This window comes from Myotis lucifugus, unplaced genomic scaffold (genome assembly GCF_000147115.1).
Source record: "Myotis lucifugus unplaced genomic scaffold, Myoluc2.0 scaffold_1525, whole genome shotgun sequence".
NCBI lineage: Eukaryota > Metazoa > Chordata > Mammalia > Chiroptera > Vespertilionidae > Myotis > Myotis lucifugus.
The window spans coordinates 1499-22715 of NW_005872573.1; the positions used below are offsets into that span (position 1 = coordinate 1499).

Sequence of the window (21217 nt, forward strand, 5' to 3'; positions counted from 1 at the left end):
CCCTGGGAAATGGGATTTTCTGAATATCCAAACTACGTTTTATGGGCCTCTTCTCCTCTTCACACAGGTCTCCCAGGCCAGCCGGGACAGTCCTTGACGTTCTAGAAGGGAGACACCGGATTCGTGCCTGTCTCCCTGCGGATCCTTCATACAGACTAGCTGTTTGCCATGCATGACGCCTTGGATTGTGTACAGAATTGAAAACAAAAACAATTCTGCGCGATATTCTTCTGGCCACTAGATGTCACGCGTGCACAGTCTATGCTTCAGCGGGAAAAACTGCATCCTTCCTCCAGTTCGCTCCTCAGAGATGTGTCCTTGCAAAGTGCTTCTGTTTCTGCAAGCAGAGCACTGAGAAGCTCGCAACGTGCGGGCCATTGAAGATGAGCTAAACGACAACACTGGCTTCTTTGTGTTTCCCAGAATATTTCTTTTCTTGTTTTGTTGTTAATCCTCCCCAGAGGATATTTTTCCATTGATTTTTTCCTCTTTGTTTCTTTTTTTGGTCTTTTTTTTTTTCCTTTCCATTGATTTTTTTTTTTAGAGAGAGTGCAAGAGAGAGGGAAAGACAGAGAGAAACATCAATGTATCGATTGGTTGCCTCCTGCATGGGCCTGATGGGGCCTGGGCCGGGGAGGAGCCTGCAACCAAGGTATGTGCCTTTGAGCGGAATCGAACCTGGGACCCTTTGATCCACAGGCTGACGCTCCATCCACTGAGCCAAACCGGCTAGGGCTTTTCCAGGATGTTTCAATGGGTCACCAGTTATAGGAGGAAACTCAAAAGCTAACATAAGGCATATTTGGGGTCCCTGCTCAAGTATTCTGACCGAGAAAGGTGAGTGACCGGGAGCCTCTGGCTTAGACAGGACGGGGATTCGCTCATTTAGCAAATTAAAGGAAGGACGGGTAGGCGCTCACCGTCACCACCTGACTTCCCAATGACTGGTCTTTTCCTTAGAGAGTGACTCCCTCCGAGATCGTCCTGACTCCAGCCTGACTGTGGAATGCCGGCCATGCCCAGTGATGGCACCAGGACCCTCCCTGATGAAATCACTCCTGGCTCCCTCTCCTGGCTGCGGTTGTTAGTTCAGGAGGCCTGAATGCCAACAGCACCTTCAATGATTCCTCTTGGTTGTGGGAAGCCACCTGGAATGATAACATCATTAACCTCTTTTCACATGAATGGATATCTGGGTTGTTTCCAGTTGGGGCCATAATGAATAGGGCTGTTAGGATTATTCCTGCCCGTGTCTTTTGGTGCCTAATGAGCAATGGTCGAGTGTTCGCATTGTTTTGTGATCTTGGTGACAATTGGTGTGCTCAGCTTTAAATGTGTGCCATCAGGGTAAGGATGACTCTGCAGTGGTACCTCACTGTGGTTTTAATGTTCATTTATTTTGTCACTAAAGAGGTTGACCTTCTCAGATGTTAATGGGCCATCTGGATATTTTTCCTTGTGTGTGCCTATTTGGCTGTCCATAAGCAGTTGAATGTTTTTCTTAGTCATTTGCAGGAACTCTTTATATATTCTGGGCATGAGTCCTTTGTTGGTTATGTGTATCGAAAGCATCTTCTTCCACTCTGCGGCTTGACTCTTCACTCGGTATGGGGTGTCTTCATAAACTGAAGTTTCTAATTTTAATGATGTGCAAGTAATTTTTTTCTTTGTCTTATTTAAGATATTCTTGCCTATCTTTCTATTTATTGATGTCTGTCATTTCTCTAAATAATCTCTTATTAGAATTATTTGAGGTTATTTGATGTTTTCTGATGCCATTCTAAGTGATATAATCTTTTTTTTAATATATTTCTTTTTATTGATTTCAGAGAGGAAGGGAGAAGGAGAGAGAGAGATAGAAACATCAATGATGAGAGACAATCATCGATTGGCTGCCTCCTGCACACCCCCTACTGGGGATGGAGCCTGCAACCCAGGCATATGCCCTTGGCCGGAATCGAACCTGGGACCCCACAGTCCGCAGGCTGACGCTCTATCCACCCAGCCAAGCCAGCCAGGGCGTGATATAATCTTTTAAACATACTTTTTATTTTAGAATAGTTTCAAGTTTACATAAAAGTTACAAACATACTGCAGAGAGTTCCTGTGGTAGTATAGTTTTTTAAATTAAAAATTTTTTTTTCATTTTTATAATTGTTGCTGTTACATAGAAACATAATTGTATTTTGTTTATTGTCCTTGTACATATCAACTTTGTATATGTACTTATTAATTGTAATAATTTATCTGTTGATCTTTTTGGATTTTCTGTTTATCCAATTATGTCATCTGTGAACAAGACAGTTTTATTTCTTCCTTCCTAGTCCCTAAAACTTCCCGCCTTTTTTATACTGGCTTGAACCTCCAGGAAAATGTTAATGTATATCATGGTATCAAGCATCTGAATCTCTTTCCCAAACTCAGGGGGAAACTCCCAATAGTTCACCATTAAGTATGATGTTTATTATAGAATTTTTGGTACATATTCTTTATCAGATTAATACAAATTTCCACCCCTTTTCTTAGGAATTTTCTTTAAAAATAATAATTGGATTTTGATTTTCTCTTGGGTGTTACATTTTATTGATTGTGTTTTTTTCCCCTGCCTATGTTAAAGCATCTTTTTCTCCTTTATTTTTGTTACATTAAATTTTAAATGTTAAGCCAACCTTGCATTCCAGGGGTAAAACCAACCTCTGGTGATACAGTATTCTGTTTATATAGCCCTGCTTTGCTGCTTTCTTATGCTTTCAAGGAAATTCTCAGGGGGAAAAAAATTTGTCCAGCATTTCTAGTTTTCTCAGTGAAAGGTCTGGTATAAAATAAGCTAGACTGCCTGTGCTGAAGTGGGAAAACTTTATGTATTTTTAATTTCGGTGTGTTTATGTTTTCCTTTTCACTTTAGATCGATATTGCCGAGTGTGTGTGGCCACAAAGCTAAGGATTCTCATTCTGCCGCAGAAGCTCCCCCTGCCTGTCAGGCTGTGACTCAGGCCACATTCACGGGGTGCAGGTCCCACCCATCCAGGCAGATTGAACGCATTGGGTCTTTGACCCCTTTCCTGGTGCGATTGACGCTTTTTCAGGTCACTAGGTTGCTGTTCCAGTCCAACCAGTTGACTTTGGTTACCATCGGGGCCACGGAGAGCTCAGAGGAGAGCCTGACAACTGTGCGTTCTGCCGTAGACCAGCGGTTGTCCACCTCCTTTCTCTGCAGCCCCCTTCATTCCTGGTGTTTCATGACATGGCTGACCTGTTACTCTGTTTTTTTAAAATCAAAGTCCAAATTTCAGCAACCCATGCTTTAGTTTAGCTTGGTGGCTCCCTGTGTCCTTGTGAGAGGCTGGATAAATAATGCCCCACCCCCCACCCCCATCCACTCCTAATCCCCAGAACCTGTGAATGTCACAAGAGGGACTTGCTCTGATGTAAATTAAAGTTAAGGATCTCGAGAGGGAGAGGTTATTCTGGATTATCTGCGTGGGCCCTAATTGTAATCACAGGGATCCTTACAAGAGGGAGGCAAGAAGATCAATGGATGCGGTAGAGGTGGTGACAAGCACGAGATGGGGTGATCCGAGGAGGAGGAGGTTGTGAGCCAAGGAGTGTAGGCGGCCGCAGGAGCTGAAAGGCAGTGGGTGGATTCTCCCTCAGAGCTTCCTGAAGGAGCCAGTCCTGCCCACACCTTGCCTGGAGCCCAGGGAGACGGAATTGGATTTCTGACTTCCAGATGCGTAAGGAAGTCCATTTGCGTTGTGTGAAGCCCTGAGTTCGTGGCAATCTGTTCCAGTGGCGAAAGGAAATTAATACAGTTCTCCACTTGCATAACCAGGGAAGTTAGGACTCAATACAGACTTGGGATTGCTTATTGACCAAGTGAGGGTGGAGCCCGATACATAACTTGTCCTACAAAAGCAAACCAGGGGTGGAGTCCCCAAGAGGGACATAAGCAGGACTCTGTCTATGCCAAGAGGGAGCAGGTGCAGGTGCAGCAGCAGGAGACACACATGCCAGGTCCGATGCCAACGGCAGGTCCTGCGGTGAGTTGGCACAGAGAAGGGGCATGGGATGCTGATGGCGGTCTGAGCTGTATATATTGTTAGGTATTGGGTCCTTATTTTGCTAATGAATAAACTAATAACAGAGAATTTCCACCAGGGTATTGAACGGGGTGTTTTTGGTGTGGGTTACTGGAAGAAGGGTAGATATGATGGAGGCACCCAGTGAGATTGGGGAACTCATCACCAGGGAGGCTTGGGAGAGAAGGCATGGCCGTCCCTGATGAATTGTGCCTGGATAATATGACTGAATGTTCCGCAAGTAAGTTATTTGATATTATTAGTTACTTACATGGACATAACTGGAAGTCAGAAAGGACATAAAAATTTTGAGTAGTCAAAAAGATGTTTGGTTTTATTAATTATTTTTTTATTTAATTACATTTATTGGGGCAACAGTGGTTAACAACATTACAGTGGGGCCTTGACTTACGTTTAATTTGTTCCGAGACTGAGCTCGTTAAGGAACTCGTTAACTCAAATTACTCTATCAACTCAATGCAAAAAATCGGCCGAGAGACAGCTGGTATTTCAAAAAACTCGTTAGTCGGGACACTCGTAAGTCAAGGCCCCACTGTATATAAATTTCAGGTGCAACATCTGTATACTGCACTGAATGCTCACCACCAGAGTCTAGTCTCCTTCCGTCATCATATACTTGACTCCTTTTATCCTCTCCCACTGCCTTCCCCTCTGGTAACTATTGTACTATTGTCTGTGTCTATGAGTTTGTTTGTTACGTAGCTTGTTGCTTTTTGTTTTATAGCTCACATATGAGTAAAGTCATGTGGTTCTTATCCTTTTCCACCTGACATTTCATTTAGCACGATACTCTCAAGATCCATCTATGCTGATCAAATGGCAATATTTCATCATTTTTATGGCTGAGTAGCATTCTGTTATATATATGTACCACTTTATCCAATCATCCATTGGTTACTGTGCATCATGCTGCAATGAACATAGGGGGATATATATCTTTACTAATACATTTTTTAGAAAAATTTTGGGTAGGTACCCAGAAGAGGGATTGCTGAGTCCTATGGTAGCTCTATTCTTAATTTTTTGAAGAACCTCCATACTGTTTTCCGAAGAGGCCGCACCAATTTACATTCCCACTAGCAAAGTACGAGGGTTCCCTTTTCTCCACATCCTCTCCAACCCTTGTGATTTCTTGCCTTCTTTATAGTTGGTGTTCTAACGGGTGTGAGGTGGTGTCTCATTTTGGTTTTGATTCGCAGTTTTCTAATAGCTGGTGAAGTTGAGCACCTTCCCATATGTCTGTTGCCATCTGTGTGTCCTCCTGGGAGAAGTGCCAGTCCAGGGCCTCTGCCCATTTTTAATTGGATTGTTTGTTGTTTTTGTTGTTGAGTTGTGCGAGTTCTTTATATATTTTGGATATTAGCCCCTCATCGGAGGTATTGTTTGCAAATATCTTCTCCCATTCGGCTGGTTGCCTTTTTGTTTGTGATGGTTCTTGTGCTTCCAGTTTGAGCAGCCCATTCATTTATTTTTGCTTTTACTTCCCTTGCGTTAGGGGTCAAGTCCCCTAAACTCTCTGAGACAAAGATCCATAAGTTTAGTGCCTATGTTTTCTGTATGTATTTGATTATTTCAGGTCTTATTGTCAAGTCTTTAATCCATTTTGAGTTAATTTTTGTGTGTGGTGTCATTCTTTTGCATGACCTTCCAATTGTCCTAACACCATTTATTGAAGAGGCTTTCCTTTCTTCATTATATTTTTTGACTACTTTGTAAAAAATTAGTTGCCTCTATATGTGTGGGTTTATTTCTGGGCTCTCAGTCCTATGCCATTGGTCTGTGTGTCTATTTTTCTACCAATACTCTATTTTTTTTTAAATTATTGTAGCTTTGCAGTATAATTTGAAGTCAGAAAGTGTGATACCTCCTGTTTTGTTCTTTTTTTCTCAGGATTGTTTTGGCTATTTGGGGTCTTTTGCAAAAGTTCCATACAAATTTGATGATTTTTTTGGTTGTATTTCTTAGAAAAATGCCATTGGGATTTTGATGGGGATTGCATTTGCCACTGGGATTTTGATGGGGATTGCATTAAATCTGTGTAGTGTTTTAGTTAATACGGCCATTTTAACTATATTAATTCTTCCAATCCATGAACGTGGCATATCTTTCCATTTCTTTGTGTCTTCAATTTCTTTTAACAATGTCATATAGTTTTCAGTGTACAGGCCTTTCACTTTCTTCACTGAATTTATTCCTAGGTATTTTATTCTTTTTGTTGCAATTGCAAATGGGATTCTTTTCTTCATTTACTTCTCCATTTTATTGTTAGTATATAGGAACACAACAGATTTTTGTACATTGATTTTATGTCTTGCTACTTTACCATATTTGTTTTTTTGTTTCTAATAGTCTTTTGGTGGAGTCTTTAGGGTTTTCTAGATATAGAATTATGTTATCTGCAAATGGTGACAGTTTTACTTCTTCATTCCCAATTTGGATGCTTTTTATTTCTTTCTCTTGACTGCTTGCTTTGGCTAGGAATTCCAGAACTATGTTGCATAACATTTCTTGTTCCTGATCTTAGAGGAAAAACTTATAGTTTTTCATCATTGAGTATAATATTAGCTGAGGGCTTGTCATATATGGCCTTTATTATGTTGAGGTACTTTCCTTCTATACCCATTTTATTGAGTGTTTTAATAATACATGGATGTTGTATCTTGTCAAATGCTTTATCTGCATCTATTGATACAATCATATGGCTTTTATCTTTTATTTTGTTACTGTGGTATATCACATTAATTAATTTGCATATGTTGAACCACCCTTGTGTCCCTGGAATGAATCCAGTTGATGATGCATTATCTTTTGAATATATTGCTGTATTCAATTTGCTAGTATTTTGTTGAGGATTTTTGCATCTATCTTCATCAGAGATATAGGCCTGTAATTTTCTTTTTTGTGTGTTGTCCTTGCCTGGTTATGGTATTAGGGTAATGTTGGCTTTGTAAAATGAGTTAGGAAGTATTCCCTCTTCTTGAATTTTTTGGAAGAGTTTGTGGAGGATAGATATTACATATTCTTTGAATGTTTGGTAGAATTCACTAGTGAAGCCATTTGGTCCTGGACTTTTACTTTTTGGGAAGTTTTTTTTGTTTTTTTAAGTATATATATATATATATATTTAAATATATTTTATTGATTTTTTACAGAGAGGAAGGGAGAGAGATAGAGAGTTAGAAACATCGATGAGAGAGAAACATCGACCAGCTGCCTCCCGCACATCTCCCACTGGGGATGTGCCCGCAACCCAGGTACATGCCTTTGACCGGAATCGAACCTGGGACCTTTCAGTCTGCAGGCCGACACTCTATCCACTGAGCCAAACCGGTTTCTGCTTAAATATATTTCTTTATTGATTTCAGAGAGGAAGGGAGAAGGAGAGAGAGATAGAAACATCAATGATGAGAGAGAATCACTGATTGGCCACCTCCTGCACACCCCGCACCGGGGAATGAGCCCGGAACCCAGGCATGTGCCCTCGGCCAGAATCGAACCCGGGACCCTTCAGTCCGCAGGCCGACGCTCCATCCACTGAGCCAAGCCGGCTAGGGCGGGAAGTTTTTGATGACTATTTTAATTTCCTTATTGCTGATCTATTTAGGGTTTCCAGTTCTTCATGGTTTAGTCTAGAAAGACTGAAATTTCTAAGAATTTGTCCTGTCTTCTAGATTATCAAATTTGGTGGAGTATAGCCCTTCATAGTATTCTTGTATAGTCTTTAGTATTTCTGTGGTGTCCACTGTAACTTCTCTTTCATTTCTGATATTTATTTGAGTCTTTTCTCTTTTTTTCTTTCCTAGACAGAGGTTTTTTAATCTTACTTATCTTTTCGAGGAACCAGCTCTTTGTTTAATTAACTTTTTCTATTGTCTTTTTGTTCTTTATTTCATTTAATTCTGCTGTAATTTTTGTTGTTGTTAATCTTCACCAAAGGATATTTTTCAATTGATTTTTAGAAAGAGTGGAAGAGAAAGACAGAGAAACATTGGTGTGAGAGAAACACATCAATGGTTGCCTCCTGCATGAGCCCCGACCAGGGCCCGGGCTGGGGAGGAGCCTGCAACCAAGGTACATGCCGTTGACCGGAATCGAACCCAGGACTCTGGTCCGCATGCCGACACTCTATCCACTAAGCCAAACTGGTTAGGGCTCTGCTGTAATTTTTATTTTCCTTTTTTCTTCTGACTTTGGGCTTTATCTGTTGTTCCTTTTCTAGTTCTTTAAGGTGAAATGTTAGATCGTTTATTTGGGATTTTTCTTCTTTCTTTCCCCTCCTCCTCCCATAGTTCATTATAATACATTTACTTTAAAAATATATCCCATAGCATGGAACAGAATGCAGAATATCAGAGTGAAGGTGGGGGAGGGAGGGTGGGTGGGTGTTAATCAACCAAAGACCTTGTATGCATATATGCAGAACCCATGGATGCAGACAGTGGGGTAGTGAGGGCCTAGGGTGGGGGGCAGGAGTGGGCTGGAGGGGGTCGATGGGGGATAAAGGGGACATATATAATATTTTCAACAATAAAGACTTAAAAAATAAAAATCCTTCTAAACAGAAAAAATATATACATATGTTCTTTTATAAAAGGCTCATAGAACATTGGCATGTTAACATGTGATAGGCTCTCACGGCATGTCACCAGTTCTGTGATAGCAAGAATGCTTCCAAGTGTTGTCAACTTCACAACCACAAGTCACCATCTGAGTTTTAAATATATACAAGTTTTAAAACAAAAAGTGAATGAAACAGTGGAAAGTTCCCGTAGCAATGCTTATTAGTGAATTAACATTAGTTAATTCGTTAAATGGAGATGGTTCATAATCATTTACAATATCAACTTATCTGCCAAAAAACCCGCAAAAAAAGCAAAAGACCTTTCAATAAGTTTCATAGTCCAAAATTGCTTGCTATTTGCTGTCTTCGACTTTTTCTTTTTGTTGGCTCTCCTGATTCTATTCTGTGCTCTTTATTATTTATTATTATTACTAGAGGCCTGGTAATAAGAGGTTCCTAGGCCTGGCCTGCGGGGATCGGGCTGAAACCGGCTCTCTGACATCCCCCAAGGGGTCCAGGATTGCGAGAGGGCGGTTCTCAGGTGACGCATCCCAAAATCGGGGTCCCTCCTCTCTGGTTCCGGGTGCATCACCCGAGAACTGCAGTTGCCAAGTCACCACAGCTTGGCAGCTCCTGCGTTGAGCATCTGCCCCCCAGTGGTCAGTGCGCCTCATAGCTACCGGTTGGCCGGTCAAACAGTTGGCAGGTAGGCCGGTCACTTAGACTTTTATATATAGAGATTTTTAATATTTTTATTGATTTCAGAGAGGAAGGGAGAGGGAGAGAGAGAGAGATAGAAACATCAATGATGAGAGAGAATCATTGATCGGCTGCCTCCTGCATGCCTCCCACTGGGAATCGAGCCCACAACCGGTATGTGCCCCTGACCAGGAATCAAACCGTGACCTCCTGGTTCATAGGTCGACACTCAGCCACTGAGCCACACCAGCAGGCTCCTCTGTGGTTCTTTAGAAACATGATCATCTTTTTCTTTCTTTCTTTTTTTAAAAAATATTTTATTGATCTTAGAGAGGAAGGAAGAAGGAGGGAGAAATAGAAACATCAATGATGGGAGAGAATCATTGATGGGCTGCCTCCTGCACACCCCCTACTGGGGATGGAGCCTACAACCCAGGCATGTGCCCTTGACCGAATGGAACCGGGTGCCCTTCAATCTGCAGTCTGACGCTCTATCCACTGAGCCACACCGGCGAGGGCCATGCTCATCTTTTTTTTTTTTTTCCCATCTTTGCATGTTTTTTTAAAATTTTGTTTTATTGCTTAAAGTATTACAAAGAATATTATATACGTCTCTCTTTTTCCCCCCCCTTGACATTCCTCCGGCTTCCCCTACCCACCCAGTGTCTTGTGTCCATTGGTTATGCTTATATGCATGCATACAAGTCCTTCGGTTGATCTCTTACCCCCTCCCTCCCGCCCCCCAATCCTCCCTGGCCTTCCCGCTGTAGTTTGACAGTCTGTTTGAGGCTGCTCTGCCTCTGTATCTATTTTTATTCATCAGTTTGTACAATATTTATACAATATTTTACAATATCAACTTATCTGCCAAAAAACCCGCAAAAAAAGCAAAAGACCTTTCAATAAGTTTCATAGTCCAAAATTGCTTGCTATTTGCTGTCTTCGACTTTTTCTTTTTGTTGGCTCTCCTGATAAAAATCCTTCTAAACAGAAAAAATATATACATATGTTCTTTTATAAAAGGCTCATAGAACATTGGCATGTTAACATGTGACAGGCTCTCACGGCATGTCACCAGTTCTGTGATAGCAAGAATGCTTCCAAGTGTTGTCAACTTCACAACCACAAGTCACCATCTGAGTTTTAAATATATACAAGTTTTAAAACAAAAAGTGAATGAAACAGTGGAAAGTTCCCGTAGCAATGCTTATTAGTGAATTAACATTAGTTAATTCGTTAAATTAACATTAGTTAATTCGTTATGGTCTTTATTATCCATAAATGAGTGAGATCATGTGGTATTTTTCTTTCATTGACTGGCTTATTTCACTTAGCATAATGCTCTCCAGGTCCATCCATGCTGTTGCAAATGGTAAGAATTCCTTCTTTTTTACTGAAGCATAGTATTCCATTGTGTAGATGTACCACAGTTTTCTAATCCATTCATCTGCTGATGGGCACTTAGGCTGTTTCTAGATCTTCGCTATGGTAAATTGTGCTGCTATGAACATAGGGGTGCATATGTTCTTTCTGATTGGTGTTTCTGGTTTCTTGGGATATATTCCTAGAAGTGGGATCACTGGGTCAAATGGGAGTTCCATTTTTAACTTTTTGAGGAAACTCCATACTGTCTTCCATAGCGGCTGCACCAGTCTGCATTCCCACCAGCAGTGAACTAGTGTTCCTTTTTCTCCGCATCCTCTCCGGTACTTGTCGTTTGTTGATTTGTTGATGATGGCCATTCTGGCAGGTGTGAATGCTCATCTTTTTCATCATCTGATTCTACTGTTTCTCCTCAGCGGTCTGAGCCGAGTCACCTCCATTGTCCTCCTGCCTGTTAGACCAGTTACGCCACAGTCAGCCCCCGACAGAGGCTTCTGCTCCGTGTGCAGGTGTCTGGAGGAGTGGAGGGTTTGACTACCAGATTTTGAATTCCTTTGGAGGCTCCTTGGGAATTTTTATTTCTGAGGCCACGTGCCTCTTCCAGGCTACCTGCTTGTTGAGCGGATTGTAGAGAAGGGAGGGCGGTCCCTGCCTGGCCCGCCCTTGGTTTCCCCGGAATGGGTGGGCGGGGGAGGCAGGTTCTCCCATCTGCTACTGCGTCTGTTCCACTGGGTTTAGCCAAAATGTGTACTGGTCATTCAGGCTAGAATGGTGCTTCTGCCCCCTTGCAACCCGCTGAGGGCGGGCAATAATCCAACACCCCCGACCTGCCCCTCTGCCCCCATCACCTGCCCTGCCACCCTGCCGCCTGCCACTTGCCACCCTCTGCCCTGCTGCCTCTCATCTGCCGCCCTGACGCCTGCCACCTGCCTCCCTGCCCCTCTGCCCCCATCACCCGCCCTGCCGCCTGCCACCTGTCACCTGACGCCCTGACGCCTGTCACCTGCTGCCTCTCACCTGCCGCCTCTCACCTGCCGCCCTGCCGCCTGCCGTGATGTGTGCTAGCCATTCAGGCTGCTGCTGCCTCGGGCCCAGTGCGGCTGGTTGCTGAGCGGGTGCTGCAATCCCACCCTCCTCTGCTGGGGCGTCTGCCAGGGCTGGGCTGTGTCTGTTTCTGTCCGTCCACCCCTCCTCCACCCCCCCTCCCCCCGACTCCCATACACCCACCTCCAGGTGTCCCGGAGCCCCGGAGCGCTGATCTCTTGGACATGCCTGTGTGTCGCGCAGGGAATTCTTGTGGGATTATAGTTGCCCAACTTGTTGTAACTCTTAGGGGAGAGACCAGGGAGTCTCCTCACGTCGCCGAGCTGCTAAGGTCACCCTTGTGCTTTGGTTTTAGTACAGCCGCCGGGCCCTCAGTCTCCCCTCTGTCCACTCTCCTTGTGCATGTAGCTCTAAGAAGTTGAGTCATTGGATTTCTGGACAAACAGATAAAAATACAGCAAATAAGAAGCCAGGAGGTGAAGAGAGGCAGACAGACAACCCTAAGAGACCGCAGCCGGCAGCTGACGTTGCAATGCTGACTGTAAAAAATGCGCTGAGGGAGGAAACCAAGATGGCGGCATAGGTAAACACCGGAGATTGCTGCCTCCCACAACAACTTCAAAAATACAACTAAAAGACAAAACGGACATCATCCAGAACCACAGGAAGGCTGGCTGAGTGGAAATTCTACAACTAGAAGGAAAGAGAAAAGCACACTGAGACTCAGAGGAGGCGCAGTACGGAAGTAAAGTGCAGAGGTACAGAGGCGCACTCGGAAAGGGCTGGCAATTGAGGAAACGGTTGTCTTTTTCAATCAGGAGGGAGACACACGCTCCCGACTGCTCTGAACTCCAGTTCCGGGCGAGTCTCTGGGGACCCAGACTCATTCAGGGAGAAACTGGACTGTCTGGCATCGGTCGGAACTCGAGGGCGGCTTTCTCTCAGAGGTGCTTGCAGCGATTACCGGGACACTGAGACGCGGGACCTCTTAGGGTAGGACTGAGGAGCAGCCATAGCTGCTTGCTCCACCCTGTTGATTCCCTGAGACCCCGCCCCACCCAAGCTGTGCTCAGAGGCTTTTGCATATGAAAGGCTTGGCCCTTTGCAATCTGGAAATTACCTAACAAACTGCAGCTGGGTCAGAGAGACCCAGAACTTCCAAAAGAAGGCCCAAGGCCCAATAGCAGCTTGCATTGCTTCACAGCTGGGCCTCATCTGGGCACCTCCAAACCCCAAACAAAGAAGAGGAATCTGCAGATCTCTCCATAGCTCCTGCTGGGTAGCCTCAGGCAGAGGCTAAAGTAGCACCTCCTTAGAGATCCAAGAGCCAGTGTACCCAGTGGTCAGAGTGGGACCATCCAGATCACAACTCCTCAGATCCATAAGGGACACTCAGGGGGCAGACTCAGTGAGCACCAAAGCCCCACTGAAGCAAGTCTTGCCCCGGAGGGGTGTCTCCAGCACAGAAGTTCTCCCACTGCAGACACAGCTGATTCTCACAGCCAATTGGCCTGGAGGTCAATTCCTCCCAGTGATACCTACAACAATCAAGGCTTAACTACAACAAGACTGTGCACACAGCCCACAAAGGGGTGCACCAAGAGTGTCCACCTCAAGTAATTGCGGAGGCTGAGCCACTGGGCCCTATAGGACACCTAGCACAGAAAGTCACTCTATCAACACAGGGAAGCATAAAAAATGCAGAGACAAAGAAACAGGTCACAAATGAAAGAAATGGAGGACAGCAAACTACTGGATATAGAGTTCAAAACCACACTTATAAGGTTTTTCAAGAATTTTCTAGAAACCGCCGATAAATTTAGTGAGACCCTCAAGAAATCTAGTGAGACCCTCGAGGTTATGAAAAAGGACCAACTAGAAATTAAGCATACACTGACTGAAATAAAGAATATTATACAGAGTTCCAACAGCAGACTAGAGGATCGCAAGAATCAAGTCAAAGATTTGAAATACGAAGAAGCAAAAAACACCCAACCGGAAAAACAAAAAGAGAAAAGAATCCAAAAATGTGAAGATAGAGTAAGGAGCCTCTGGGACAACTTCAAGCGTACCAACATCCGAATTATAAGGGTGCCAGAAGAAGAGAGAGAGCAAGATATTGAAAACCTATTTGAAGAAATAATGACAGAAAACTTCCCCTACCTGGTGAAAGAAATAGACTTACAAGTCCAGGAAGCGCAGAGAACCCCAAACAAAAGAAATCCAAAGAGGACCACACCAAGACACATCATAATTAAAATGCCAAGAGCAAAAGACAAAGAGAGAATCTTAAAAGCAGCAAGAGAAAGACAGTCAGTTACCTACAAGGGAGTACCCATACGACTGTCAGCTGATTTCTCAACAGAAACGTTGCAGGCCAGAAGGGAGTGGCAAGAAATATTCAAAGTGATGAATAGCAAGAACCTACAACCAAGATTACTTTATCCAGCAAAGCTATCATTCAGAATTGAAGGTCAGATAAAGAGCTTCACAGATAAGAAAAAGCTAAAGAAGTTCATCACCACCAAACCAGTATTATATGAAATGCTTAAAGGTATCCTTTAAGAAGAGGAAGAAGAAGAAAAAGGTAAAGATACAAATTATGAACAACAAATACACATCTATCAACAAGTGAATCTAAAAATCAAGTGAATAAATAATCTGATGAACAGAATAAACTTGTGAATATAATAGAATCAGGGGCATGGAAAGGGAGTGGACTGACTATTCTCGGTGGGGAAAGGGGTGTGGGGTGTGCAGGAAGAGACTGGACAAAAATCGTACACCTATGGATGAGAACAATGGGGGGGGGGTGAGGGCGGAGGGTGGGGTGGGAACCGGGTAGAGGGGAGATATGGGGGGGAAAAAGAGGAACAACTGTAATAATCTGAACAATAAAGATTTAATTTTAAACAAATAAAATAAATGTGCTGAACACGCTTGTCCCTCCAGGTGCCCCTGCGGCCCAGCCCTGCCCGGGTCCCTCAATCTGCCCCCAGCCCCCCAACTACAGGGCTGACTTCTGGCAGGCCGGGGCTCGCGGACCTGCCCCGGCACCGAGTCCCATTTCCCATCTGATGGGCCACGGAGGTTAATAGTGTGAATATCACCTAGAGTAGACTGTGGTCGGCAAACTGCGGCTTGCGAGCCACACGCGGCTCTTTGGCCCCTTGAGTGTGGCTCTTCCTAAGCCTTAGGAGTACTCTAATTAAGTTAATAACAATGTATCTACCTATATAGTTTAAGTTTAAAAAATTTGGCTCTCAAAAGAAATTTCAATCGTTGTACTGTTGATATTTGGCTCTGTTGACTAATGAGTTTGCCGCCCACTGCCCTAGGAGCGTAGGTGTACATTGCTTTAACAACTGAGTAAGCTAGCTGACTACCCCCCCTCGATATCATTTATAGGAAATAAAAACCAATAAGTTAGGGGTCCTTTCATGTGGGGAGAACAGCCATATACAGCTATAGGCCCTGTGGGCATCTAGATATTACAATGCAGGGTAATAATTTTCATACTAATGGGGCCTCGGCCATTAAGTTTAATTACATTTATCTTTTAAAGAAAAGCAGGGAAGAGTGTGATATGTTTTAGAAGTTTTAATCCAAAATGGACGAAACGTCTTGCTGCTCAGGTAGAACTGAGCCTTTAACCATGTAGAGAAGTGGCCTGTCCAGGATGACTTGTTTTTACGATTCCAGAGCTGAAACTCCTGAATGAAACAGAACAATGTCCCATCTGTGTTGCTTATAGACCAAATGTTCACAGTCCTCTGGAGCCAGACTCATCCTCCAGGCCAGGCCTGCACCAGCCTGGGCCCCGGCGCACCTGGGCCGGTCCCCTCCCTGTCCCTGGGGCTTCCGTTTACCTTGGCTGACAGCACCTCCCTGCTCACCTGGGCTCACCACGTCCCCCTGCTCCCTCTCTTCCTTTGCCTCCGCGGGCCTTCGTCATGGCGCTGTGGCGGCACCAGGAAGAACAAAAGCTCCTTTCTCCTGTTGACACTCTGTTGTGCTGGAAATGGCACGCCTGTCAGCCCATCTCCCTGATAGGGTTCAGACTAAGACATGACCTTGATGCCCTGGAGACGTGGTTGGATGAAGGCAGAGTCTAGTGTGACACTAAAACAACAAGACCCAAACCCCCAACCGCAACAAACGACGTGCCTCACAAATACAAGGAAACTCCAGTTCATGGAAAGTTTTAGGGCCAAAGACGACAGTGAGTTAGAAAGAAGGCGACAAGGGTGAGGCTGCCTGACTGTGGCTGATGTCCTTGCGAGTGTGTGACACAGGAGACGAGGGGACCCTCTTCCTTTAGTCATGTTCCCTCATCAGCGGTGGGCCTGGCTGGTCCGATTGCTTAATGAACTTAATTACTGACCCTCACCACCCATGAACCAGATGGCCGGCCACTCAGGCTCGTGCCAAGGACCAGAGACCCCAGGGCAAAGCCTGGACGAATAGGTTGCCGTGGGCTCCACAGCGGGGCTGCTATAATAACAGAATCACACAGGGAACTGAGGACTTGGGGGGGCAGTGAAGGCACCAGGGCTCCCCGGGCTTCCCAGAGCGTGACCCGCAGGACAGTGGGTCTCTGTGGGGAACGGAGGCAGGAGCCATGGGCAATGGACACTCGCCCTCTCCCCAGCGCAGGCCTGCGCGGGGGCCCGCTCCTGGAGCCCTCCTCTCTCGGAGCATCTGCTCCCGCATCCTCCCCCTCCCGAGGCCCCTCCTCTCTCCCGCCTGTGCAGCATCCCGACCCCATCCTGCGCTAGTGAGCTCCACCATGTTTCCTGCCAGTGGGACCCTTGGCCTGCCTGAAGGTCAAGGCCCGTCCTCGCCGTCCTCAGCAGAGACGGGATCTCAGGGGATCTGCGAGGCGGCCCTTCGGCAGGGCCGGGCCCAGCGGGCAGGGTGTGACTCATCACTAAGACTGCAGAGTGGGGTTCTCACCCCGGCAAATGGGGACAAGAGCTCCGTGGGTGGGAGGAGTCCTTCATTTTTGCCTCTGGTTCCCTCACTAACAGACTGGGCGACAACGATAAATCACATCCTTTCTCCGTGGGATGAGGGGTCCGAGTAGATGAAAATGCCATTTGTCCCGGCTGCCGCTCTGAGAACAGCACACACATCCGTGTTAGTCCCCGGGAGGGAGGTACATCCCCCAATCCTGGGAAACGCAGGCACAGGGGGTTGAGTAACTTGCCACAAGTCCCACAGCTGGTGCGCGGCGGGCAGGGATCCGAGCACCGTCTGCCTGGCTTCAGAGCCCTTGCCCTTCTCCCTGCCCTTCACCTGGCTGAGCTCACATGCCATGTTGCCCTCTGGGCATCCCTGGACTGGGTGGTGGGGGAGAGTTGGCGGTGAGATGGACGAGGCTGGGGCCTCGCTCTGTGCTCCGGAATAGGCGGTCTGTTGTATGGGCCAGGGCACAAGCACCCCACAGGAGCGCTGCCCGTGGCCTGTGTCCTCTCTGAAGGGCATGCGAAGTGCTGGCCGGTCAGCAGGTACCAATCAAAAGGCTCCCCGTGGGCTCAGTTCAAGGGCTGTTGACCCCAGCGGACGCAGGAGGTGAGGCCACGCTTCGCTGATGCTCGGCCAGATGTTGCTCTGACATTTTCCGTTGTTTCGGTTGAGACGGAACTCACCCCAGTTGACGGAACAAAGGCATTTCATGGGGACACATGCGCCCCAGCAGCTCGGTGGCCCGGAGGCCCGCCCGGGGACGTGCTCCTGAGCGGGGGATTCACGGTTCGCCGCTGAATTCAGAGGGAGGCGAAGACACGACGGCCTCCATTGCCAGTCTCCATCCCAGGCCCACGCGTGGGGGCAGATCGTGTCCCGAGGTACCTGGCTGAGGGCAGCTGAGGGCAGCAGCGGTGGCTGGTGACAATTGGCGAGACACAGGAAGTGCCAGGTGGGACCTGGCAAGGGTGTGCAGGCCCTGGCGATGGCCCTGCCAGGCCCCTGGCCGGGCCCCAGAGCGCTGCTGGCCGGGAGCGAGGCGCGGAAGCAGCTCTGTTCCTGGGAAGCCCCTCCCTGCCCTGGGCCTCCCCTCCCAGGTGTCCCCGTCCACAAAGGCCGCCCTGTGTGGCCTTCACGTGAGTTTTCCCAAGTCAGGACACGGAACAGCCAGACCTATAGGCTGCCTGGCCATGGCAGCGCGCGATGGAGGCCAGGCGCACGCCGCCCGCCACGTGAGCGCGTCAGAGGGGCCATTGTGGGAGGTGCCCCCGAGGCTGGACCAACCAGCCGGACGTGGAAAATTGTGACTTACAGCGGGTCTCTGAGCTTTAAAAGGGAGAGCGTCCCTGAACCGGCCCTGATTCCGGACCTGCCGCGTCATGAGGACTCTGATCATCCTGCCCCTGCTCCTCCTGGGAGCCCTGGCCCATCAAGACTGGACGTACACAGGTGAGCCCCACCCCAGGGCTCGGGGGCCCCGTGACCCTCCTGAGGACCCTGGGGAAGCCTGGCATTTCAGGTGTGGGAGCTCCCCACATGCGATCGTGTGTGCCCTCCGCTGGGGCCCGCCCCGCGCCCGCTGCAGGGCTCGGGGTGAGGAGGACGCACCGCCCTGAAGCCGCGATGCAGGGACAGGGACCGGCTCGCCCTTCCCAGGCCCCGGCTCACCTGCCGCCCTTGGGCTCGGACACGTTCCTGCCCCCGGGCTGGCCTGGGAGCCTGGGCCCTGTCCTTTGCTTTCTTGGCCCGTGAGTGGAAAACAAAGTTTTCACAAAGGGCTGCCCACTGGCCTGGCCGGGTGGCTCAGGGGGTTGGAGCATCGTCCCGTACACCAAAGGCTGTGGGTTCGATGGCTGGTCAGGGCACACACCTAGGTTGCGGGTTCGACCCCCAGCTGGGATGTGTATGGAAGGCGACCAATAGCTGTTTCTCTCTTACATCAATGTTCTTTCCTCCCTCCCTCCCTCTCCCTCTAAAACCAATAAAAACATATCCTCCGATGAGGATTTTAAAAAAACACACAAGAAACCAAGGGGCTGCCTGCCCGCAGCCTCCAGGGCCCGGGAGCGCTCTTCTCGGCTGTCTCATGAGACGAGGCCGCCCCAGAACGTCCTGACGGCCGAGGACCCGGGCCCCCAGGCTTCTGGGGGCCCCCAGCTGCCCGCCCTCGGTTGCCAGGACCCTGCTGACACTGGAATCTACACTTGACTGAACCCCAACTGTTACCTGTGAAAGGGAAGCCCCTGGCATTTAGCCCCGTGGGAGCCAAGGAGAGGGAGACCGTGTCTGTGGGGCTTGGACGCGAAACACTCCTGCCCGTGGCAGCGCCCACAGCGCCTGCCTCCCGCCCCATATTCTCTGAGCTGCCCCGAGGCACCGGCCCCGACAGGACGCCGGCGGCCACTGACCGACGCAGGACCAGGAGCAGACACGGTGTGGGGCCCCCTCTGCACAGCCGACCCCCGACACGGGAGGCACCCATTCGGGTGGACCTATGTCCCGTTAGGCCAAGGGCAGCGGGATAGGGACGTTGCAGGGAGACACAGGGGGTCCAGCTTCGGGGCGGCCGGCCAGCCCTGGCCGCTGGGTGCTGGGCTAAGGAACCCATGAGGCTGCGGCCCTGCTGGGAGGGCGCCGTGGCCCCGCTGGGAGGGCGAGGAAGAGAGGGAATGCCAACAGCCCGGCCCAGACAGCCACCAAGGGCCCGGAGGACTGGGGCAGCTCCCGAATACTGAGCCCTGCACCCCTCCCATTTCCGCCCCCCCCCCGCCCCCCACTGCTGGCAGGGACCTGGGCCAGGGCCTTGCATCTTGAGCTGTGCATCCGCCTCCCGGAAAGAATTGTTTAAACCTGGTCTGGACATCATGTAGAGAAGCGCAGAATGGACTTTCTGTTGCAAAGCCAAGAAGCTGCTCAAGGCCCCGGTCAAAGTCCTCCTTAACACAAGCTGTGCCCTTTTCACACAGCTGGGCCCCCGGGGGCGGGGCGGGGGGGCGGCGAGCTTGGACCCGCAGGCACAGGGTGTGAGACCAGGACCCACAGCTGTTCTGAGGTCATCGCTCTCCCGACTGTGGCTGGGAGAGATACATGTCCTTACTTTGATATATATAAATATATTTATTGATTTCAGAGAGGAAGGAAGAGAAAGATAGAAACATCAATCATGAGAGAGAATCATTGATCGGCTGCCTCCTGCACGCCCCACACTGGGGATGGAGCCCACAACCCAGGCCTGTGCCCTGACGGGGAATTGAACTGTGACCTCCTGGTTCATAGGTCGGCGCTCAGCCACTGAGCCACGCGGGCCGGGCTGCTCTGATATGTTTTAACCAATTATTTGCTCATCTTTGAATCTGGTGCTTCCTTTCTTGCCCCGAGTCCATACCTGGAACCAGGTGGAAGGCCTGGGGCCAGGAAGCAGGTGGGAGGTCCTGCCGGCGGGTGTGGGGGCCGTGTCACTCTCAGGGGTGGGTGTTGGGTAGGACACGGTGGCATCCAAGGAAACGAGGAAAATCCATGCTCTCCGTTCGCAGAAGGTCCTGGGCTCAGTGATGCCCAAACCCAAGGAGCCCCTAATGCATTTATCGGCTGCCCGTCCTTCAAAGGGAAACTGAGGCTGTGTAGTCACCACTGTTTTCAAAACACCAAGTTGTGCCCTAACCGGTTTGGCTCAGTGGATAGAGCACCGACCTGTAGACAGAAGGGTCCCAGGTTCGATTCCGGTCAAGGGCATGTACCTGGGTTGTGGGCTTGATCCCCAGTAGGGGTCATGCAGGAGGCAGCTGATCGATGCTTCTCTCTCATCGATGTTTCTAACTCTCTATCCTTCTCCTTTATGTAAAAATCAATTAAAAAATATATTAAACACACACACACACACACACACACACACACACACACACCCCAAGTCGTGTCTGCAGGGCAGGCGCTGCCATAGGGAAGCCCAGACGCCGGGGTCCCTGGAGTGGATTCAGATGCCCCTCCCACCCCCTTCTGAGGCCCTGGGTCTGCTTTCTACAAGGCAGCCTGGCCTTGACCCTGGCATCCTGCTGGCCACTGCGGGCCCCGGCTGGGCAGGCTCTGCTGTGAGTGGCAGGCTCTGACCTTTGCCCTAAGTGGGGCGCCCCAGGGAGGGCCCTGACCTGTGCTCCCCTTTGCTCTCTCCCGCCTCAGAGGGGCCGCACGATGAGACACACTGGCCCGAGGCGTACCCCACCTGCGGGGGGCACAGACAGTCGCCCATCGACGTGCAGAGGAAGAAGGTGCGGTACAACCCCTCCCTGAAGGCGCTGAACCTGACCGGCTACGAGGCGCAGGGCGGCGACTTCCTCATGACCAACAACGGCCACACAGGTGAGGGCAGGGCGAGGCTCCCTGACCAGGGTGGGCCGGAGGGCCTCCTAGGAAGAGCGGGTCGCCAACCTTTCTGAAACATCCCCGGAACCCTCCCGTGGTGCGGACC

At 48.6% G+C, this 21217-nt stretch overlaps 1 protein-coding gene across 1 annotated transcript in view; it reads left to right on the plus strand.

Annotated features, from left to right (window-relative positions):
- Positions 1-18057: 18057 nt before the first annotated feature.
- The window catches only part of CA6 (carbonic anhydrase 6), a 16301-nt gene continuing 13141 nt past the window's right edge, over positions 18058-21217 (plus strand). The window contains exons 1-2 of the mRNA XM_006107882.3: positions 18058-18204; positions 20929-21108. Coding sequence (XP_006107944.1) covers positions 18135-18204; positions 20929-21108 — 250 coding nt within the window. The 5' untranslated portion in view covers positions 18058-18134. The remainder of the gene's footprint in view (positions 18205-20928; positions 21109-21217) is intronic.